Source organism: Astyanax mexicanus, chromosome 7 (assembly GCF_023375975.1).
Source record: "Astyanax mexicanus isolate ESR-SI-001 chromosome 7, AstMex3_surface, whole genome shotgun sequence".
Classification (NCBI taxonomy): domain Eukaryota; kingdom Metazoa; phylum Chordata; class Actinopteri; order Characiformes; family Acestrorhamphidae; genus Astyanax; species Astyanax mexicanus.
Window position 1 is genome coordinate 36239245 of NC_064414.1, and position 25789 is coordinate 36265033.

At 38.4% G+C, this 25789-nt stretch overlaps 1 protein-coding gene across 1 annotated transcript in view; it reads right to left on the minus strand.

The window, feature by feature from the left end:
- The window catches only part of slc24a3 (solute carrier family 24 member 3), a 114403-nt gene that overhangs the window by 72670 nt on the left and 15944 nt on the right, over positions 1–25789 (minus strand). The window contains exon 2 of the mRNA XM_007252227.4: positions 20646–20759. Within this exon, the coding sequence (XP_007252289.3) occupies positions 20646–20759 (114 nt within the window). The remainder of the gene's footprint in view (positions 1–20645; positions 20760–25789) is intronic.

The following is a 25789-nucleotide window of genomic DNA, read 5'->3' on the forward strand; positions in this document are numbered from 1 at the left end:
GGTCCCTTATCAAGTTGCAACATGGAAATACATGTTGGTATTAGTTAACAAGTTTCTATAATAATTGTGTTTATGGATTAGGGCTGGGGCGACGCATCGACATAATCGACGTCATCGATTACAAAAATACATCGATTTGCATAACGTGCGTCGGCGCGTCGTAAACATGGCGGCGCCTGTGGAGAGTATTAGAGGTTAGATCGGGCCCAAAAATTCCAACTGGCTGTTTTCGGGCTGTTTTAATGAGCGAAATATGATCAGAATTATGTTAATTAACACGGTAACATAGAAGCATAGAACTATTATTAATTAAAATGATTTTTAAGAACAGCTAAACACAGTTCTGCAAGTCAAACGCGGAGGAGTTCACGTGCGCGAGAGAGAGAGAGAGAGAGAGAGAGAGAGAGAGAGAGAGAGAGAGAGAGAGAGAGAGAGATTTGCAGCTCCCTCAGTGTTTTCTGCCGTATTTTGCGGCTAGCGCGAGCGCTTACAACTGACACCGCGGACCGCGAGGTGCCGCCGCGTTTGTGCCGAATCCGACTCTCTGCTGAATCTGACTCCCGCTTCGCGGACAGAATCGGCACAACACCCCCGCTGTAGAACTGCGGTAGTGAAAACAGCGCTTATAAATAAATTAGTTTAGTTTCACTTTCAGTTTTCGTTATTTTTTTTTTTAAATAAAAATATAATTAAAAACAGACGCCTACATCTCGGACTATTTTCTGGAGCCCGGGTCGGATTTACGGGCGGGCCTCGGGTCATGTCGGGTTCGGGCAGAGAATCTAAGCTCTAGAGAGCTTGGACTCCGGAGAGCAATCTCCAGCTACAAAAAAACGCCAGCGGGCATCTAAAGTTTGGGAGCATTTCACGCAAAAGGGCAACAATGTGGTCCTCTGCCATACGTGCAAAAGGAGCACTTGAAGCGCAAACATCCAGGAGCACTATGTCAACAGGGTCACACAGTAAGTTACCGTTTACATCAGGGTCTCCGCGGGTGTCCTTAAAAAGACTTAAGGCTGTCTACCAAAGGTTTTAAACCTGCCACAGGCAGAAATTATAAATTTTTGGTTTATATTTGTGCATGGCATTTCGCAGTTTCCAGAAACAGTAGCATTATTCATAAGTTCAGGTGTTTAGCTAAGCTAGCTGCCTTAAGTTATTTTAGCTAGCGCCGTCGGCGCTGCGGTGTCACACCGTTTTCTGTCACCGTCGGAATTTTGTGACCAGTGCTCACGGTTATGAGCGTTCATTGGCAAAACGGAAGCTTTCTATACCTACACCTTACCCTCAGCCCTAAACTGAACCGTTTTGGCCAGTCGGGGTAAACATTAGAAACGAACACCTTTCGAATCGGCCAGTGCACCGGTCTGCTGAGAACTACTTGCCAGTGGTCACAAAATCTAGCGGTCACAGAAAACAGTGCAACACACGGTTGTGGTGTATGGGAGCTTATCCATTTTTAGCGTTATAGATCTAAACAACGTGCTGTACATGTAAGTGATTATAAGTGTGGGGTTTGGTTTAGTAGGCTTGTGTTGTTGTTGTTGTTGTTATTATATATAAATATAGTAATTTATCGTTTGCTTTAAAACGTAAAATAATTATTTAAATATGTTTCTCAATGAATAGATTAGTCGACTAATCGAAAAAAATAATCGTTAGAATAATCGTTTAAAAAATAATCGTTAGGGACAGCCCTATTATGGATATTTTGGCCATTCTTCATAAAGCTCAGTTAAACTGGACTTTACACCACGACTGTACCTGTGATGTGGAAAATTCGGAATGTTACGCAAAAATGTCAGTGCACGAGGAGCAAAAGTGTTCGCACATGAACAGGCAGGCGAGCACACGCGTGGAGGGAGCGAGATGCTGATGCAGGGAGACATATCGCGTGTAGTGAGCTTCTTCGTCACTGTGCTGAGTAATGTAACATTTAGACCCAACCCCCCCCCTTCCCTCACTTACTATCTCTACTCTCTCTCTCCCCTCCTCTAACTCTCTCTCTCTCATGATCCCCTTCGTTCCCCCCAGACTGTGTCTTAACCCATCTGCACTATATGTGGTGAATCTGTTTTGTCATGATATCACAGAAACATGCACATGCAGGCTACTAGCATGCAGCAGGATCACAGGGCTTTACATCACACAGAATAAAACTAATGGCTTTTCCATGGACAGTTTACGCAGCTTTTTCAGCACAGACCTGCCAAAGTACATGAAATGCGTCCAAAGAAAACAGATGACCCAAATCAGTCCAAATGGTGAGACAATATAAAAAAGGACATCTGGAATATGGGAGATATCACTCCTATCTAGTGGAAAAAGCAGGCTGTGTATAAAGAAGAAACTATTTGTGGAAATCCCACTGTTTATCTTACTGTAGCAGACTCTGTGCTACATCTGTGCTGTTATACTTTGTCAGACTTGGGTTTACACTGTCTAGTAGTTCCAGAGAAAGTACAGTACCAGGATTAAAACATATTCTGGTTTGTTTATAATTCCACATGAGTTGCTGTGTAGCTTTAATATCTTCAATATTAAAATTACAATAAAAAAAAAATCAGAAAAAAAGCAGGAATGACTATCGTGTCCCATGATTTTTGTCTTATTCCATGGAAACTAAAGAATGCTGCACTGACCTGTGAGATATGCATGTGGGGTCTCCTTAACAGAATCTAGAATCTGGATGCGATTTCTAAAACGAGTCCTTAGTTCACATGAAAAAATTCTTATCAGATGCTGCCAGTCATGACTATTAGCCATGTTGACATGCTATCGCTAGGTAGTTGCTATGACGTTCCTAAGTGATTGCTAGAGGGATGCTTTTGTTTTGTCCGACTTGCTGGGAAATAAAAAACACAAATAACAGGCTAGATAATCACTTCACCTGTGTACAGGTTATGAACTGCCCCATGAACTGATACAAACAGATTTCAAATATTGAAATATATTTTATGCATAAATAAAATATTACAACACCTGCTCATTCATTTCTTTTTTCAAAAAAATCAGGAGCAAAAAAGGGTTCTTGCTAATTTTCATTAAGTATATTGTTCAGTAAAGGCTTTATAAAACATACCGGAGTCTAGCTCACACCTGGCATTAGGAATGCTGCCAATAGAGCTAAGTTTATCTGCTAAACTTAGCTAAAACATTTTACACTGAAATAAAGTAGATAACATTAGCTAACCTAGCTAACGTTAGCTGAGATATGCATGTGGGGTCTCCTTAACAGAATCTAGAATCTGGATGCGATTTCTAAAACGAGTCCTTAGTTCACATGAAAAAATTCTTATCAGATGCTGCCAGTCATGACTATTAGCCATGTTGACATGCTATCGCTAGGTAGTTGCTATGACGTTCCTAAGTGATTGCTAGAGGGATGCTTTTGTTTTGTCCGACTTGCTGGGAAATAAAAAACACAAATAACAGGCTAGATAATCACTTCACCTGTGTACAGGTTATGAACTGCCCCATGAACTGATACAAACATTTTACAGTGAAATAAAGTAATTAATATTAGCTAATCTAGCTAACGTTAGCTAAAACATTCCCTACTGAAATAAAGTAGTTAACATTAGCTAACATAGCTAAAGTTAGCTAAAATATTTTACACTGAAATAAAGTAGTTAACATTAGCTAACATAGCTTATATTAGCTAAAACATTGTACACTAAAATAAAGTAATTAACATTAGCTAACCTAGCTACAAAAATTTACACTGAAATAAAGTAGTTAACATTAGCTAACCTAGCTAAATTTAGCTAAAACATTCCCCACTGAAATGAAGTAGATAACATTAGCTAACCTAGCTAAATTTAGCTAAAACATTTTACACTGAAATAAAGTAGTTAACATTAGCTAACCTAGCTAACGTAAGCTAAAACATTTTACACTGAAATAAAGTAGTTAACATTAGCTAACCTAGCTAACGTAAGCTAAAACATTTTACACTGAAATAAAGTAGTTAACATTAGCTAACCTAGCTAACGTAAGCTAAAACATTTTACACTGAAATAAAGTTGTTAATATTAGCTAATCTAGCTAAAACATTTTACACTGAAATAAAGTAGTTAACATTACCTAACATAGCTAATTAGCTGGTTAACAACTTTATTTCACTGTGGAACATTTGTCAGTTTAAACTATAGCTTGGTAGCTATCATCATCTGGTGCTCACCACCTAATATGTGGTGCTCACCACTTAGTATGTGGTGCTCACCACTTAATATCTGGTGCTTGCCACTTTTTACATAAAAAAAAATACACACACACCGTGTCCCCTTAGGGGCTTCGTACATCTGTGCTATACAGACACAGAAAATCACTGAAAATTGGCAGAAATCACTTCATGTACAGACAATTTTATAGTTGTGTTTTTTTTTTCTTCTTCTAAGTATCGTTTTGGTATCAAGAATCGTGATACAGTTGATATCGGTCTCAAAGTCAAAATTTTGGTATCGTGACAACCCTACTCCAGAGAGTCCTATTCTATTGTAAATACAGGGACACAGATTTGGAAATCTAGTGTATTTCCCAGCATGGTGTCACCTATGCTGTAACTGTGTGTGTGTGTTAGTGTGTGATGGTGTGTGTTTAAGAGATGGTGTGTGTTTGTGTGTGATGGGATATGATGTGACATGTTCAGGATGCTGAAGGCACAGATCTAAGCCTGGGGCACTGATGTACTGGTAGAAAACAGAGGTCAAACCACAAAACCTGATTATGGTCTCTGACCACCCACAGATAGAGACTTGCCTATCATTTATCTTGTCCATGTTCCTACAGATGGACACATTCTTGCTTGTTTTTTCTCTCTATCACTCTCTTCCTCTCTCCCTCTCACTCTCTCTCTCTTTACTTCTCTCTCACCCCCTTTGGCACTCTTTCACATACACACACAAAAACAAACAAACACACACACACACACACACACACACACCATGCACCTTGTACCCTGTGACCTTCTCCTGCACACGTGAGGATGCACTCCTCAGGCCTGTAGGGATTTTTCCCTCCAAAAGCCATCGCAGCACGCTATTCTAATAGTCCTCTCACTACCTGCAGGCCAGGCTCTATTTAGAGTCACCTCAAAGCCGCTCTGCCAGAACCAATATGTACCAATATATATATATGTGTATGTATATAAATACATACACACACTCCAGCCTGCGCGCAATGTACAAATATATCTGGCCCATTAAGTGAAGAACGAACAGTAAGGGAAGGACAGGACTATTCTCAGAAGCGCCAGAGCGGACGCTGTGTTTTAGGCCGAGGTGTCCTTTGAGACACGCAAACAAAGTTATTTTTTCACCTGTATAAATCAATGTAAGATGCAATGGCAGACTAAACGAACAAAGGATGCTTTCAGCTAAAAATATTGTCTTGTGAATATCAAATACACCAAAGCTGGATGCAACAAAATGGACATTTTTGGCTGAAATTACAACTAAACAAAAGGAACATCTGAACAATCTAAAAACTACTACCTGAAGCGTTTTATTTTATTATTTATTAAAGAACTGATACTTTAACATCCCAGCAGACATACAGTACCAATAAAACTTTTGGTCACACTTTCTCATTCAATGTTTTTATTTTTTCTTCTGACATTGTGAATTAAGTCTGAAGTCATCCAGATTATGAAGGTATCATGTTGTAAACTTGATTAAAAAAAGAGTTAAACAAACCAAAATACTCTGTAAAACATTTAGGTGGCTCATATCTGGGGTGCTGATAACGTTTTGATAACTTCCTGGGGTGGTACTGATGAGAGCCAGTTTCATCATAAAGTTTTTGATGATATTTAAAGGTTTTAAAAAGTAATATTTCTTTACTTAGTTGAGAAGGTCTTGCCAGTAATATGGATTAGAACATTACTCAATTATAATGGGTTATTCACTGTATATAAACTCTAATTCTTCATGACACAACTGATGCTCTTAAAAAGTTAAGAGGGCAAGAAATTAACTAATTAATACATTGCTGTTAACTGAAAGTAATGTTTTATAAAATCTAAAACATATTCTGGTCTATTTAACACTTGTTGTTTGCTAAATAATTCCATATGTTCCAAATTCCAAAACTATTCGTTTTTTTAATCTATTTAGCTTATCACCAAAAGTGTATTTTTTGCCATTTCTGGCAAAATAATTAGGCTGTTGAATGTTCAGTGCATCCTTAACTATACTCACCTTTTTCACTTGTACAGTTGTTTCAGCCAAATAACTTTGGTTGCCAAATATTCGATGCAACTACACAAAGCTTTATTAACTACATGTTTGAAACGGGGGGTTCTTAAGGGGTTTCTTAGAAACTATAATAACATTTATGTTCATTACATTTTACATCTTATTGTTTAATATTCATTTATTTAATTTTATGTATTTATGTATATCTTTTTGTTATTTATTTTCACATGACTGTAAATGTATATAAATTATAATACATTAACAATATTATATAATAGGCATATTACAATGTGAGTAATGTGAAACTGATTAGAAACATCAACTTACTGCAACTAAAACACTAATAATGAATAAGAAATCATGAAAAGCAAAACACAGGAGGCAGAAAATCACACAGAGACAAAACCCAAGGTTTCACTTTCAGTTACACACACATACCCCGGCTTATATAAAAGGTAGGCTTATTGTCTCTGAGACAAGAAGATGACAATAACAGCATTTATACCCACTCTCCCCACCCCAACCAGTTTCTATATCCTGTTAGCCAGGGGCCAGACATATAGCATTCCAGAGAATAAGCTTTAGGCATTTCTGTCTTCAAGCCCCAGATTTCTACCTCAGCTTTTTCCACAAATCTCTCCTCACAAGGACAGGAGCCAGTAGGAAAACCTGCTTAGTCATGGAGAAGAGGAAGAGGACAGCCAGCACCCACTGCTTGCTGCTGCACTAGGAGAGCCTGCTGCCTGTGTTTACTTTCCTTAATACTGCGTTTATGCTGCTTCTCCTTTATTTAGTTCCGGCGGTTTCAAGAGAACAGAGAAAAGGACCTTATATTCCTCAGTCAGGAAGGAGCCGAGGAGAGAAGCAGGAAGTCACTTACCATTTCCTCTCTTATCATAAGGCCAGATTAGGCCTGACTGTTCCTTCATGCTGTATTTCGTTGCTGTCGGATGAACAACACAACGTAAAGGTCAACAGAAAATGATGTTAAATGATGTGCAGAAAAACTGCTCACACTGACAGATTAAAAGTTTAGAATATTTTTGGCTTCTCGTGTAAATGTGCAATGATTTTGGAGAAATGTTGTGACAACACCCATGACATGCTGTTAGGAAGATGTTTCATGTTAGCAGGCTTATAAGCACAGTCACAAAACATTTGTAGGACTTCAATGGCCTGAGGGAAGATGGTCTAATGCTCTATTCAACCAGTCTCAGAAATCCTTTTTTTTTTTTTGCCGCTGTCTCATCCCAGCTTCACGCAAGTGCGATTAATTTGGGAAGGCATAAAGTGGGATGAAAGAGCAGCAGCCCTAAACTGAAGAGGTGAATTGAAGGCCATCAGGCCCCTGTGCTGAAATCCTCTCTAATGGCCTGAGCCTCCTGTGGTGGAAAGTAATTGGGATTAGAAACACCTGAGGAAGCCAGCTGCAGTCTTCAGAAACAATGAGAAAAAGAGACAGAGAGAGAGAGCGAGAGACAATGTGTGTATGTCTCTGTGTGGGAGACAGATGAAGAGAGATTGGAGAGATTTGGAAAGATTAAGCGTTAAAGAGTTGAAATTTATAATATCTGGCAACTACAGATAATGGAACAAAGGTGGAAAAAGTTTTTTTATCTGTTAGAAAAAATCTTGTCTTTAAATTCTTTCTCATTTTTTACTTTTTGAAGTAATGTAAATCGGAAGATTATTCTTTATGTTGAATCAAACTTTCTTGATGAACAGATCAACAGAAATGTTCAAAAATGATATGGAATCAAATCTTTTTACAACGACTTCCAAAGAAAGTTAATGTTTAACTCATCCTATAATATTGCAAAGGTTTTTGTTCAACAGTGACAATATTTAAAAATAAATTAGTTCATGCAATATATGTATTTATTAAATATATGTAATATTTACAAAACATATGCAAGAAAATATGGATCAGTCATCATCTGAATGAAAAAGAAAAAAAAAATCCAAAATTGAACTGTCGCAGTGGTGTTAAAGACATTATTAATGAAGAGACCACCCACTGGTTAAAATGCGACTGATATTTCTTGTAACGCTCAACCCAGTATCCATTCAAGGATAAGGTACAGAGCTTCAACAAAAAGAGCCAATCAGCTTGCAGCTTATGCTGTGATTGGAGGTAGATCAGCCTGCTACTGAAATAGTTGCTGAAATAGTGATTTCTGACTTTTGGTTTATTTTGGTTTCTTCTAATTCAAAGAGATGAAAGGCTGGTCTTGAATAAGTACCGTATTTTTCGGGCTATAAGGCGCACTTAAAATATTTATTTTTTCCCAAAAATCGTCATTGCGCCTTATAATGCAGTGCGCCTTGTGTATGGATTTTGCTTGTGTTTACTGACCTCAATTTTATGTGGTACACGGCGCTCTGTTGTGCAGAATTCCTCACCCACGCCAGAAAAAGATCCCCCTCTTGGGCTAGCGCGCGGTTACCTTTGACTGCCGTACTGCCTCTCGGCTGTGGCTCAGGGTAGCTAGTTTCCACTGTAGCTCCGTGGCCAGAACAAGGTGCCGGTAAACTTTCCTTTCCACCCGTTCTGGGGTAATAGCACAAACTGTTTCTTTTTAGCGCCCACTTCTAAGTAAAGTTAACCTCTTAACACGCGCTGGCCCACCGGCAGGCCAGAAATATTTAATATTTCATAACTGGCTGTGTTTCTGAATAGTTATGAACAGTTACAGGTTCAATATAGACATCCAATATACCATTTTAAAGCTTAGAATCTCTGCTTTTGAGCTATTTAGCCTATTTAGCGGAATATCCTTTCAGAAAATAAACATTTAGGGCGAAATATGCCCGAAACTCTCATATTTGCGTTTATCGTTCGTCCATATTTCATCGAATGCGGTCATGTCATACACCATTCGAACCGTCTGGCTCTCCGGATTCCAGAACTGTGCGTTTACTGTAGGATGTATGTTTCATGAATTAGAGCTGCGTCAGAGCGCATGTTTCCAGTAATAAAAGGCTCTCCTTTTGTCCTGGGGTAACCTCCGGTCACTGCCGCCACCCCCCGAACACACACCCGCGCTCAGCCACAGGTCCTACCTTCAAAACGCGTCCAGACTAAAGAGAATCCATCAATCCAGTCTCCTGTAATCCACAGTTATATCCAAACAGCGCTGGAAATCACTTCATCCAGAAATGAAACTTATCCAATCTTTATCTCTGTTTTAAAACCGTTTTATTCACCGAATTCGGCACAACACGCTATTATAGTCAGAAGCCTCGCGGAGTAATGTGGTACTTGCTGTGCTTCAACATAATATTATGGTCTGTCGGAGCGTTGCGGCTACCGTTGTCAGGAGCGTCGCGGAGTAATACGTACTTGCTGTGCTTCAACATAATATTATGGTCTGTCGGAGCGTTGCGGCTACCGTTGTCAGGAGCGCCGCGGAGTAATACGTACTTGCTGTGCTTCAACATAATATTATGGTCTGTCGGAGCGTTGCGGCTACCGTTGTCAGGAGCGTCGCGGATATTGTGAAGGATTTATTGCTCAGAGTTATTGTTACTGATATAAATAAAGTTTCATTTAGTGCGCCTTATAATCCAGTGCGCCTTGTGTATGGACTAACACTAAAAATAGACCGTTCACTCATCGTGCGCCTTATAATACGGTGCGCCTTATAGTCCGAAAAATACGGTAGATATAACCGTCCAGTGGCGTTGCAAAGATGGCTGCCAAATAACCTGTGTGTGAGATCTATACAAAGCAGGACAAAGCTAGCAGAGAGAAATGAGAACTGAGAACTGGCAAGTTTTAGTTAATTGTACTCTACAAACATATATTATAGCATACAAACAAAATAAAGTATTCAGTATCACCTATGCTTTTCATAATGTCAGTTTACTCAAGTTTTCCACCATTTTTCAAACTGGCTGTTTTTTAGCTGATATATAGTGGAAAGATGTGGGATAGTAGGGTAGCAATGTATGCTAAGCTAGCATACATTGCTAGCCTAGCATCTGTCTGTTTCCAAAAAAACAAACAAAACAAACAAAATGACTTGAGAATCATTGCTGCAGATCATTTATGACTAAAATGGCACTGTCTAGTAAATATTTTGTTTGAATTGCTGACGTAAATTTATAAGACATTTAACTGTTTAAGAAAATGAATGAATAGACCAGCAGTACTGAGGTGACTCTATGGCAAAAATGACATTGCTGGACAAATCATTTAGGCTGTACATTTTTTACCCGTGAAAACTATTTACAGCCTTTAAACAACTAACAACATATTTTAATAGAATATACAACACTGTTATTTAGTTTAACCTAATTTATTCAATAATCTTTTAGCCAGTAAAAGGAAGGGTGAAAAAAAGTGACATTTCTGATGAAATAAAAAAAAATCAAGCATGCCAATGAAACGATGAAACAATGTCTACAGAAAGGAAATATGAGGATAAATGAGCAGAAAACAGGTCAATCACATCTGCAGTTTCATTTCAGTTGAGGAGCATGAGTGAAAAACAATCCCACGCCAATCATATCACAGACACTAGAGATTAGCATTGGCTATTTTTATTATTGAGTCAAATTTGGTGTGCTAGGACACTGTGCTGTTATCAGCAATCGGCTTTAGAATGTCCAGGAAGAGAGAGCGGCTATTACAAATGCTGCGTTTGCTTCCATTAGAGATGGGCGATTTGAGTAATTTTCTGTCTGCAAGCTCTTAAATAAAATAAATATAGTAATCGATTTGTCTAAAATTAAAAATGAACAGACTGACATGAACAGCCTGACAAATCTAGTAAGAGGAACAAAGCTGGATAATCTTTTCTTCGCTATACGGCAAATTATGTTTTCCATGTCAGTCAGAGTAGTTGGTTCTTGGCCACATTGTCCAAGTAATCTACCATAGTCTAGCAACAGAACAGGTAACCTAGCAACACTGCCACAGTATGGGTTAAACTGTAACTCCCACATTCAGGTGAGATATGTAGTTACTGTTATTTTTATTTATATTCTCAAGCCTGTCGACACTTTTATTTTGTATTTTATTAGCAGCTGACTAAGAGGATTCATAACAAGGATTTGGTTTGGTTTATCAATTCAAAGTCAGAGTCAACTGTACTGTCATTCCTTCTCACCAGGTAGTAGATAATAAAAAACATAATGAATAACTACACAATATACAATACACATATTTGGAAGAGTGGAAAATAACTTATTTTTACAAACCCCTTGCATTTTTTTTCCTTCCATTCATTTTCCATACAGGTCTTAACTCTGAAGTGAATGTGTGAAAGCTGAAGTTTAATTTTTGAGAATTGAACAACATCTGAGGCAATTATGCCTAATGGTCACTTACACAGCTGTAAACACATTTTTCCTGAAACGAAGGATGTAAAAATGTACACCATTTCTTGCAAGGGTTTTGTATAGGCATAATATCTATTTGCCCCAAATGGTTTATGTATTTAAAATAGTAGTGTCAACCGTTTTAAAAATAAAGTCAGGTTAATCTTCTAATTATTCAGATTAACAATTAACAATAGCGTTGCTGGGCCCTATCTTTGACCATTGAGATGCTCATTGCTATCTTACACCCCTCCAACAGTGTATTTTCATGCTGTCCACCTGCATTCTTTAAATAATAACAATGCTTGTGAATACATCTATGCTGATGGGTGTGGTAAATTTCTGGAGTATTGCTATTTTGGCAATGGAAAACACAGGTGCACCACTGACTGAAAAACAGCCTAGCCAGATGTCAATAGTCAATAGTCAACAGTCAGATGTCCATTGCTATCTTGGCAGTGAATTGTCAACAAATGCACATGCCAAAGAAGGCGCAAACCCTCTTTTGTTACTCACATATGGACACGCAGCAGTGCACAAACCTATGGTGCATGCCTGTTGGCAGCTATGCAAACTTTTACATCAACAATAAACAAGCATCAAAAATGACCTCCTTTTGCAAACTAGCAGGTTAGTTAGTTCCCTCTGTTGAAAAGCATTGGACACATCCAGTTAGCTGTGTTATTGAAATAGCAATCTGCCAAAGTCTGAGCGTTTCTGGCTCTTTAAGGGAATGGCAAGTGAAATGCTGACTGTTTTATTGCACATTATGCCTAAAACACACCCATGAATAAATAAGAAAATTTCTTTCAAGCAGTGCAAGGCATACTTTTCCCGTTGTTACGATAGCAAAGATATACTGGCATGCCATATATCAAGCTGTTTGTGCACGGTTGACAGCTCACCTATAGTTTGCTACAATAGTTTCTATTGCAAAATAAAACCTAGGTCACTAGGGTGTGTAAAAAGAGTGAATTATGGGAGGAAGCTGAGGTTAAACTCGATAAAAACAGTTCATAATTTCAAATTAATCACATGCATTTACATGTAAACAGTGAAGACTCATCCATAGATATAATGAGTATAGCTTTAACGCTCTTATCATCAACATGAGCGTGTACACACATGTTTGTCTGTACAATGCCTGACAGGCCGCAACCCCCACACCTCCCACATGTTCCAGCAAATACAGGCGTCCTACTGCGTAATCACTGCATCTCACTCACAACCCCCCCCACCTCGCTCCTCACCTGCTGCTTCTGCAGGCTGGGCCGCCACTCTTACTAGTACTAGCAATTTGGTTTTCTTAAAAACAGAAGTAAAGATTTCAGAGAAGTGATTAAAATGATTAGACTGACTGCAGAGCGTGCCCCGCTGTATGAATTGCTATGTGGGAGTGCTGAGCAATAATTTTGTGTGAAATTAGCACAGCGGAGAGGAGCGCAGAAGCAGAGGCGACAGCAGGACGGCGCTGACGAGAGGCGCTCCTGCACCTGTGTGCAGTCTGATTTCCACAGAGAATCACACTCTTCCTGCGCTGCCTGCGCACAGCTAGTGCACCACTCAAAGGTCACATGCCACATGACTCATCTCTCCTGCCCTGCCGGCTAACTGTCTGACTGGACACATAAAAGTGCAGCGGCAACAGGAACGCACCTCGACAACTGACTGCACACGCCAGAGTGAGAAACCCGTCTACTGTAGTGTGCAGAGCCTCCGGTAGATTACACGGCCTACAAAACTATTAAAACTATTAAAACATACTATTATTGGGCAATATTATACTATTTTATTGTATGGTGAATTTTTTAACATACTATCAGTCTTTTATTACCAAGAGTTTGTAAAGTTCGTAATGTTCGTCCTGTTTAACTTCAGAATAATAATAATATATGTATATATATATGTTTTTTTTTATATATGTATATTTAACTTTCACATAAAAAGATATATATTTATCACATGCTAAGTATGAAAAACATTCTGACACTACTAATACACTATTTACTCTGTCAAAATATTGCCACAAACCCTATCTATTATATAAATGGCTTAAATATCATTATAGAATATGTTCCCTTATTAAATCACTTATAAGTTCTTTTTAAATATTACCCAGGAAGACCAAATTCAGCATGAGAAAATGTCAGAAAGTTCAGAAATGACTGTAATTAATACTATACAAATGCACATACTATATATCGTCGCTGTCCTATGAAAAACACTTCTCCATTTTTGTCGATTTTAAGTTTACTACATAATTTGAACACACAAATTGTCCTATAGACTGTGCCAAAGTTTCTTGATGAACGGACCAATAGAAACTCTTCGAAATGACCTGAAATAAACTCTTTTTACATTGACTTCCATTGAAAGTTTACAAGGTTTTTTCTCTCTCCTGTTAAGTTGCTGTTTTGGAGATATGTGTTTTTCATTGGACAGCAACGATATACACTACAGTGACAAAGGTATTGGGACTGGGGTGTCCCCTGTTGTATCATGCACGAAAATATCATTATAATTTTTGAAAGGTTATAGTGATTATAGCAGTATATAATAGCAATGAAGATTATTTTGTATTTTATTTGCTATTTTCTATTAAGTTGAACGTGTATTTCTGTATAACTGTTTAGGTTTCAGTTTATATCCAGCACTAAACATTGAGAACTTCAGTTTTGGGGTGGATGATTAATTACATTGCATTATTTGTATGTTACATTATACAATTTTGCTACATTATTATTAGTTACAGTTGTTAGAAAATAGACAACATTTTACAGATTGCTTGTTTCCACTAAATGTTATGCTAAATAAAACTTTAACATTTTGTTTGTTGCAGTGATCTGGTAAACATTTATGAACACATTTGGAACAGAGGTAGTTCATGTTACTCTACACTGCAGCCTCTGTGATGAACTCCAGCAGTGATGTCTCTTCATGAAGTGGTCCCTGACCTATTACTGACCTAAATGAACACAGAATTGCTCTTCACATCCTGACCCCTGACACCGGGTGGCAGTGTGATGGGGAAGATGATGCATTGATGAAGTGCATCCATTGACCTGTGACCTTTTCAGCTAAAGGGACAGTGACCTTGATAGTTTTGCAATATAGCAAGGTCAAGCAGATTGATAAATCCCAGCCACAGCTAATGAAGACACTAGAGACATCAGAACTAGAATGAATGTCATATTTGTAGCATCACAATAAATGTTATGTAGATTTGGATGAATTTGTAATTGTGCATCTGTACATCACCGCAGTAGACATCCATCTATATGTATAGATAAATGTTAATGTAAATACAGTTCTGAAAAAAATAAGAGATCACTTAAAAAAAGGAAAACTTCTGAAATATAATTAGAAAGAAGATGGCTGATCACAAGCAATCAAATCAAGCTGAACTGCTTGAATGTTTTTACCAGGAGTGGCATACAGTTATCCAAAAGCAGTGTGTAAGACTTGTGGAGGAGAACATGCCAAGATGCATGAAAACTGTAACTAAAAAACAGGGTTATTCCACCAAATATTGATTTCTGAACTCTTAAAACTTTATGAACATGAAATTGTTTTCTTTGCATTATTTGAGGTCTGAAAGCTTTGCATATTTTTCGTCATTTCAGCCATTTCTCATTTTCCGCAAATAAATGCTCTAAATGACAATAATTCTATTTGGAATTTGGGAGAAATGTTTGTAGTTTATAGAATAAAACAGCAATGTTCATTTTACACAAACATATACCTATTAATAGCAAAATCAGAGAAACTGATTCAGAAACTGAAGTGGTCTCTTAATTTTTTTTCCAGAGCTGTATTTATGTAACATGTTCATCTATTAATAAGTAACATATTTAGGACTTTTTCTGCACTCAGCATGAGCTCAAAAATAAAACAATATCAAACAAACCAGTGACCAGATAGCAGCCTCTTCTCTCAGAGGGTTAACAAATCAAACAAATTCAGGAGCCTGGCCCCCGGGCCCGTCTTCAAGCAGTGTGGCAGACAATGTGAGTTGATGGATGAAGAATTAATTTACAGCACATTAGCATTCGTAATCAAGCTAATCACTGCAGTGCCTGTGTGGAGTGAACGACTGAATACTTTGGGAAAGGCTGAGCTGCTGCAGTGTCAATTTGGATGAAATACAATCTCACAGAGATCTGAGAGAAGGGGAGTGTGTGTGTGTGTGTGTGTGTGCACGCATGAGAGTATGTGTGTGTGTGAGCGTGTGTTTAAAATAGGAAGAGAATGGAAGACAGAGATGGAGAGAAAACCGTGCGTGAGAGAAAAAAACTGCTGTTCTGAAAAGCAAGAATAATCACAATTAAAATAATTACAGCATTTCCACAGTCAAGACTAATTAAGGAGAAACAAGCCATTAGGATTCGTTATCTAAATATAGACGATTCAGAGGAACTGTGATTGGAGAAGGGAGCTGGATAAAGAAACACAATTTGTTTAAAGCCAAAGCAATGGGGGAACGACTGTATGCAAGGGGAAGGAAACCCTCAACCTGTGCCAAGGTGGCATGGGGGTTGGGGGGGAGGGGGGGGGGGGGCGTATCTGGATTCCTAGCACAGGCAAAAGCTTTACAGAACAACTCCAGCTTTAATGGCGAGATCAAGGAGATGCTTGGCACAGGCTGGAGCCTCCTAAAACACCAGGACCCCACTTGGAAACATTTACTGAATCCGGCTGCGGAAAACACAACAAATGCGGGACGGCCAGGCGGGAACTACGGACAGCGAGTTGAGATTGAGATTGTTTCAGCTCAGCAACACACAGCAATCAGCAGAGAAGCTGCAACAGACAGAGCCTGTGAGCCACAGCTAATCCTCACAAATCACCAAAAACAAACCTATACCTCTGGTGTTTTAGCTGTTACAAGACACTGCTATCTACACAGGTCTTATTTTGCTGCAGACGATCCTCTAAATATATTTTTCAATAAAGAACACACAGGAAATTGTAAATGTATTTTATCTCCCCCAAAATATTAGGTAACCCTTTCTTTTATAGTCCCCTAAGTTTTACAAATTAACTAGGTAACTGTGAGGTACAAACCCTGAGTTGCCAAGTAGTTATTTTAGGTAACAAGATGGAACGCACCAGGAAAGTCTTGCCTAATTAAGAAAGGGTTACAAAAAAATAATGTTTAGCTTAGAACATAGAAAGAATAAACAATGCTCTAAGGATATTAGTGGTGGGCGATGTGGCCCTAAAATAATATCATGATTATTCAGGATATTGCGACAACAATATTCTTGGCGATATGAAAAAACACATGAACATTTTTTAATTAATTTCGACTAGCACCACTGCAATAAAACATATAATATGTTTAATTTAGCATAAATAATAAAAAAATAATAACAATAAAAAAATTATAAATTTAACATAGTTTTATATAGTATAGCAGTTTCAAACGTTTAGCAGAAATAAAACAAAATGTAAATCTTTTTCTATTTACTAAACAACAATTGTCACGCCTACTATGGACTATGTAGTTCAAAACACTAACCCTTCTGTTCCTGTCTATGGACAAACCCCGGCCTGGAACTACAATCCCCAGCATGCCTCTGTCAGTGTCACGTGTCGGGACTCAACCAATCCTGTCTCACTTTCACGTTTGTCATCTCCATAATTTTAATTGTGTTCAGGTGTTTGTAATTTTCTCATGAATATAAACCCGTCTGTTTGTCTGTGTGTAAATATCAGGCTCTTGCGCTTATATATAGGCTGATGCTGATATTCTAAAAAATGTCAAAAACTAGCCCGATTAATCAGCCGGCCGATATATCGGTCGATAACTACTGCAAACTGCATAAACAATTATACACTGCTTTTCCAAGACTATTGTTGCTATTATCACAATACAGATTTTTTTTTAAATCATGATATTACTTTCTAACAATATATAGTGTATTATACTATATGGTACTAATAAAAGCAAAGATAATATGGATACAGTAATAACGACACTACACACTGCTGTTGCTCAGCTCCTCTGTAGCGTATGCACTGCGGTGTCTGACTGTAGAGCGTTTGGGATAGGAGGAGTTGGCTAATCAATGACTCTACAGTATCGATGACTCCTCCGTTTCCTTGTTCAGCTCTGAGCTCAGGACACTTTCTCCTCTCACTAGGACCTGCTCTAATTAGCCTCTTCTCTTTGGCTAAGGGTAGGGAGCTCTGAGTAAAGCCGTCTCCCGGTCTGCACAGCAAAAAAAAAAAAAAAAAAAAAAAAAAAATAGAATAGAATAGAATAAAATTGACCAAGTACAAGCAGGAAAGGTTAGTAATAAAAATTGTGCACATGTAAGAAAGTTCAGAATGTATTATATTTTACTGGGATATCACTGGAATTCATTGATCACTGAATTGAAAAATCCGTAAATCAGTGGACAGTTTTAAATCTAAATGTAACCCTTTTTATTGCTCAGTTAACAATGTGAGTGTTGCAACTGTGTTGCAATTTTGTAATCTTGCCTATTATAATCTTTTTATTTTTATTTCTGCGAAATGGAAGCAACATGAAGGATAAATCAAACACTTAGCCAAAAGATCAACAGCAGCTTTTAGCAAAGAAAAAAAATTAGTATCATCGCTCATCACTAGCTAAAGGTCAGATTCACACAGTTTCCCTATATCCAACTAGAGCAGAGGTATGTACACACATGCACAACATGTGCCATCATCAGTGGTGTGAAGTAATAAAGAACTTCGTTACCTTACTTAAGTAGAAATATTGGTTCTCTCTACCTTACTGGAGTAATTCAGCTGAAACTTCTTTTTCTTTTACCCCTTACATTTTCACCCAATTATCTGCACTTTTTACTCCTTACATTTTAAAAATAACCTTGTCACTCCTATTTCATTTCAGCTTGCTTTAATTTAATTAAGAGAAAAAATGTATAGTTTGCACTTATGGTTTGTGCGCCCTTTTCTTTCACATAGATTGCACATTAAGACCTGTTGATAATTTAGCAAAATCTGTGAAAGCTTGTTGTTGGTGGACAATATGGACTGTCTGAATCTAACCCTCCACTCTATCACCTTGCCAAGGACGTGAAACATTGTGATGTCACTATACTGTTCATTACTGTTCATAATGTTTAATACATCATTTGGCTGATCAGTTTGTGCTCCTAAACTACCAAGCACACACAAAAGAGCTTTACCTGAGGACTTAACTGGAATGTTCATTCTGTGGACTCCACTCTAACAAAGCATAACAGTAGTAGATTAGATTAGTAATGTAGTTTTATACAATTTCCTTTTTTTTTTTCTAAAATCGAAACTAAAATCTTTAGCATTTCCTGTGTGAGGGTTTAAGAATGAAAGACAGTTGGAGAACAGTTACATGGATACAGAATGCAGCTGCTCGGTCATGTAAACTCTCCATTCCATGAGTTTCTCTACACTCTACTGTTCTCGATCTAATCAGTGAGTTCTAGTGATTGACATCTGGGCTTGTTCACCAAATTTTTTTTTATATTTCTTCGACATTGAGGTAAGTGTGAGATCTGTCTTTTAATTAAATGGTAGTAGTGTTCTTTTCTGCTATACATACTGCAAAAAAAAAAAATCTGCAATTTTTAACAGATTACAACAGGAGTCAATGGTCTAAACATTTCAATATTAAAAATTCACTATCTGAATGCATGATTTGCAAAAAAATGTATTGTTTTATATTGTCATAATATATCTCTGGTATATATGAAAACGGAGATAGATTGGCGGCCTGTCGAGGGTGTATACTGCCTTCCGCCTGATGCCCCAACACACAACCCTCATGGATAAAGCAGGTATTGACGATGGATGGATGGACGGACGGACGGACGGATGTGAAAACTGTGAATCTTTCGATTGCATTAATTACATTAGTGTGATAAAATGTGATTCAGTGATGCTGGATATCCTGCACTATGACTGCTGCGCATGCCCACATTGCACTGACAATACTGAAATGATATATTGTGCAGCTCTAATAATATAATAATATATTGGATCTCTATTTCACATATGTAAGTGGCATGAATAATAATAAAAAATATATATATCAGTCTTCTTTGCTGTTGCAGTTAACACATCCATGTCACTTACAGCAATACTATTTATTATTATTTATTTATTATAAATGTGGGCCACATTTACCTGCTGTGTGAATGTGTCCGAAATGACCACAATGGCCTTTAAAGATATACAGGACTTCTGTCCTTTGAAAACCCTTAAACCAGTCAACTGCTTTACACAGCAGTCTATGTAGCATGAAAACCTGCTTACCGGTCATTGTTAAGCTACACAAATAGGCCTCTCAGTAGTTACAAGTTCAGCATAAAAAAACCTTGATGTATAATGACCAACAATGACTTTGGCACAGCTGCATTCTTTTTTCTGACTTTTGATGTTTCGCTAGCTAAATTTTATCTTTGGTGTTTTTTATTCCCAGTTGAGTGGGATGGCTCTCTTTTCTAACCTATGACCCTCGTTCATAATTATCTCCCTGTTGGTGAAGGCTTGTCCAGTGCAATGTCAAGCACCGCCCCCCCGAACACCCCCAGCCAGCAATGAGCCTCTGGAGCAACAATGGTGTCGTCTGTGTCAGCAGAATTACTCACTCAGAGGGCAACAAAGGAAGCAGTGATGACTGACTCCAACAGTCAGTGAGGGACTAGCCTTCTGTTGGCCAAACTCAGAGCAAAGGGACAAACAGCATCGCCAGAACTGCACAAACACACTGACCTTAACAAAGCAAAGCTGTAAAGGTGAGCGTTTGCCTGACAGCGATTGTGCAAATGCAGACTGATTTCACACACAAAGCTCTCCTTTTTCACAACTCTGCTCTCAGCACAGCTCAGCCCTGAGAGGCACTTCCCTGTGGAAAACTCGCACAAAAGCTTAGCTATGCAAAACCCAAAAGCAGAACTAAACCCAAGCTGACTTCTTACTTAAGCACTTTCAGAGAGGTCACACTTCTGCTTTGCGTGTGACCTGTATAAACAATAACAGTGTTGACACTGTATTAACCGCACACGAGACATGTTAAGTAACATGTAAAACAGCCCCGCTGACTCTGCGGGTCCGTTCAGAGTGCGGGGGACACTGGGTGCTCCCTCTTACCTGGAGGAGTGCAGTTCTTGGCAGAGCGCGGTTCCAGCTCCTCAGTGTCATTGGTGAAGTGCTGCAGCAGCTTGCGGCTCTCCCACTTGTCACTGACCTCAGAGGAGACGTGGCCTGTAAAACACAGATAGAGCATGCTCATCAGATCAGGCCGCAGTGCAGCGTAAAGACAGCAGTCAGAGGGTTCAGTGGAAAATGAACTTAGGTATGAGAGTAAAATATATTTTTTTATGTAAACAAAGAAACTAAGTAATATAATCGAATGTGATATTTACTGTGTTAATACAACAGTTTAACCAAAATCAGAGTTTTTTGCAAAATTCTTCATGAATATACAGCTCTGGAAAAAAATAAGAGACCATTTAAAGGCGATCTTTTTTTTTTACTTGATTGTACAATATTGAAGCCGTCTGGAATATAATCAAAAGGATGACGGACGATCACAGCCATGAAACTAAGTTGAACTGCTTGATTTTTTTGCACCAGAAGTGGCATAAAGTTATCCAAAAGCAGTGTGTTAGACAGGTGCAGAAGAACATGATGTCAAGATGTATGAAAACTGTGAATATGAACTTGTTTTCTTAGCATTTTTTGAGGTCTGAAAGCTCTGCATCTTTTTTTGTTATTTCAGCCATTTCTCATTTTCTGCAAATAAATGCTCTAAATTACAGTTTTCATTTGGAATTTGGGAGAAATGTTGTCTGTAGTTTATAGAATAAAACACCAATGTTCATTTTACTCATACATATACCTATAAATAGCAAAATCAGAGAAACTGATTCAGGAACTGATTCTGAAGTGGTCTCTTTTTTCCAGAGCTTTTTCCATACACAAGTCTGCATGAACTTTAATTAAATCAGTTACACATCACTATATCTCTAGCTGTTAGGTGCAACCCGTCCCCACTGCACTGGTGTACCCAGAATGACAGCTAACGTCTGACATTTAAAGATGCACAGCACTCTGAATGCAATATTCAGTTTAGTCAAGGTATCATTCCGTCTAGCCGAGAGTGTGAATTAGTGTGGACTGGTACATCACTTTCACAGATACTGACAATCCATCTGGCCGTCCATGTGTCATGCTGAGAAGTAGAATCTCACAGCAATACATGGCTGTTACTGTGTATCAGGATCTGACCTTCTGCGTACTGATATCTCAGACTGACCCTCTGAGTAGCCAGATCTCTAAAACATGCTCTGGACAGGCCTGGACCAGACCAGACCAGACGGCCACTACTACTACTGTTATGCCATCACTCTCGTTTCCACAGCCTTCACAGGGACACTGTGAACTGCCAAGCAAGCGTTATGCAGTGTCACAATATCATAGACTCAGAAGCTCCACGCACGCAGCATTATTTGGAGGGAGCGGAGCGCGGCATCTTCACAGCCAGCACGGCACTGTGGAATATTCATGAGGCCCGTCTGTTCAGGGATAAGGCGTAATAAATGTGACATCACAGGGAGGCCTCGGCCTCAGCAGGGCTCGGCTGGGGGGGGAGTTTTGTATTATTCTGGCAGCGCTGTCATCTGGGTTACAATGTCCTCAAGAACCTCTGCTCATTTCCTCTTAACTCCAGAGCACATGCAACCGCTCCGACTTACAGCTCCAGCTAAAAATAAAACCTCTATAGTGCATGGCAGGAGATAAACAACAAACGCAGCTTCAGTGTGATGTGACCAATGACGCAGTTGGGCTTTGAAAGGCTCCTTGGGGCTGCTGACATTGATATTATTTAGTTTTGCTTTTATTGTAAGCTCATTTTATTCGCTCCTAAAATCCTACATCTTATGCCCTAATAGCCTGAACACAGAATACTTTTTTTTTAGCTGTGTTATATTTTCAGGTTTTTTTGGAACGCATAGCCTGTTCAAATCACCTCACATCTTCTCAACAGGTGAAAGATCCATTGGCCATTGCAAAACTCTCCATTGTAAACACTTCTCCATTTCTTTTTAGCTCTTTCTAAGAGGTTTCTTAGTGGGAAGTTTTGGGTCATTGTCATGTTGCATGGTCTAGCTTCATGGCTCATGGCTTCATGTATTTCCTGTATTGTGTGAATTGAATGTACTGCAATTTTTTGCCAATACATAGTTTTAGCTCTAATTGCATTTATTTCCTCCTTTTGGGAGTTAGAGAGGACCGACTAAGCCGCTTCACTGTGACGTGTTCAATGACATCATACGTGCTTTGAAAGGCCCTTCAGGACTGATATTATTTAGTTTCATTCATAGCTTCATAGATTGTAAGGTCAGTGTGCCCTTTATCCTCTTCTATCCACACAGACAGAGACACACACACACACACACACACGTATGTACTGACATTGGATTTGACTGGTGTTTTCACAAACAGCCTTCTGTTGCAATCCAGGCAGGCTCAGGCATTCCCGGGAGAGGCTGTTTAATAATTCATGGTACCTCGAGGTATACCGATGTCAGGAGTAAAGTAATCATGTAGAGTAAAGGATAGCTGTGACATGTCTTGCAAATACAATGTGTTTCTCTCGTCCAGACAGAAAGAAGACAGCGGAGATCTTTCCAGAGGGAGAATAGTCCGGTGAAGTGTGGCCTGTGAGAAACCCACAATGTCCATTCATTTTCAGTCCTCTCTCCCGCTACCATTTCTCTCTTTCCCTAGCCAAGATGTATTAAAGAAAGAACCTAGCTGATGTACTATTAGATACAAACAAATTGGCTGATAGAGAAGTGATAAGGATTTATCGATATAAGATATTTTTCATGTAATTTATATATATAATGTAAAATCAGGGCTAAATGTATCTGAACAGTATTTTATTATTAATACTTTATATACCATATAATTATTATATATAGAGAGAAATATAACATTGTATCATGGCCTGATAAAATCATATGCATGTCCTTCTTCTCTACATAGTAAATGAATTTTTTTAATTTTCAATAGAAATCAATGTAAACATATTTTATGTAATTTTCAGTAATTTCTGTGTATGACTGTTGATTTTTTATTATGAAATTATGCCAAAAATTGAAAAACAGCAGAAATAAGGATGAAAGTGTTTATTTTATTGCAAAAAACACCTTTTTCCCACATCAGTACACAAAAAATAAATATAGACCTATGTGGTCTTATAATAATTGTATAATTAATTTATTTAAAAGGATAGGTCCTGCACTTGGTTCTTTTCAACGTTTCTTTCACCAGTTTCTCCTTTTTCTTTCTTTTTCTCTCTCTTTGTCTCTGTATTTTGTAAAGCTAATGTACAAAAACACCTTCTTGCAAATAAACTACAAAATAAGTTTAATTTAACTTTTGACAAAATCTAAAACATATTATAGCATTTTTTATAGCATTATTATAATCATAGCTTAGTGTTTTAAACTTAAATGTATGTCAGTGTTTTGTATATCTTGTGAACCAATGCCTTAAAGCATTTGTGTGCAGAACGTGGAGTAATCAATCAAAGATTGACAATCGTATGACAACTGATCTTGACTTGATCAGATATTTAAGTTAAGAGTTTCTGGCTCCTTGGCATTGCTTTTGGTGATAGAATGTTTGCGTCTGGGTGCCCTGCGCTGAAGCCTCCGCTTGGTTAAAGCACACGTGCCTGATTAGCCATGCGGCACGCTGCCATGTGAAAATCATGTTAGCAGGAGAGCGCGGGGCGATCCATTAGAGCGCAGCAGCTCGGCCTTACCATGCCAGCTCCTCTGGAACACGAGAGCCGGGGCCATTGTGTTGCTTTCTGACACGTTGTGTAGAAATGCCATTACCTGTGCAATGAGCCAGAATGCACTCTGAACACACACACACACACACGAGGGGGGAGGAAGGAAGTTACTATGGAGATGTGACGTAACTGCAGAGACCAGAGGGAAGCAGCGATGACATAACACTAAGATGAACAAAGCACGCACTCGCAGGGAGACTGCACACACACTCACAGACACTCGCACAAACTGCACACACACATCATCTCGCATGCAGTCAAAAAAAAAAAAACTGAAAACAGTGGAATAAGAGATGGGGGGAAAAACATTCAGTTCTGCATGAAAACAATACACTAACATTCACAGGGCCTACACCATGTCTCTGTAATGTAAATAAAAGATTTACTGCACTGCTATAATGGGCGACATATGGTTTTATTGTGTTTTTTAGGTGGTTAGATGTTTTGGTTGCTCATTACCAGTCAAGCAGAAAGCTCTAAGACCCTAGCTCTATCATCCGTACAGATTCGTACAGATATTTACCATATTTCTCCCTCACTGGAAGAGGAAAAAAAGTCAAGAGGCCTGGCAATCCCTCCACAAGTTATGTAAAATATAATATAATTACATAACAATGTTTACTTTCCCATCCGCCGAGATGTTTACGAACCCAGCACATGGTGTGCATCATAAAACAAAGAGGCATACACTAACCCTCTCTGAATGGCATGAGCCCCGGCCTAACCGCTACACAAATACTCGGAGGGAAACTATCAAACAGCATAAAAGATCATACAGAAAGACTAGTGAGACGGAGCAGAGTAAAAGCCGCTCCAGAGGAAAGCCTGAGGTGTTCACCCCCATGTTCAAATAATTTCGCAAAGGACAGACATGACTAAGACAGGTTATGTAACTTTGCACCACTCACACAACAGCAGGTCTATTTGCGGGGAGGCAGTTCACAGATGCTTTGTCTAAACTGTCTTTGCCGCCCCCAGAAAGAATATTTAGCTGTGGGATCAGTCTTCACTAAAATTGTTTCATATTATTATATTTTAATTTAATAAGGCATTACAGCTTTTCATAGAATCTTGTGAGGCCGGTGTCATGAAGCTACAATATTTGGCAGGTAATTGGAGGGATTTTTTTTGTGTAAAAACATAAGATCCTGTGTGCCATATACTGTGTTTTTGCTATGGCTATAAATAAAAAAGTGATATAAATCCAAATATAAATACAAGCATAGAAACATTTAGGTTCTGCAATGCAACAAGAAAAAAAAACTATTTGCTTTCTATTATTAATGATATCTAATGTAGTTAATTCGTTTTTAAAGCCAGCATTTACAAAATGGACAGCAACCAAAAACAACTATAGCACGGCCAAGCACCACTTTAATAGGTTTATATTACTATCAGTGGATTAAACAATAAGTTAAAGAAA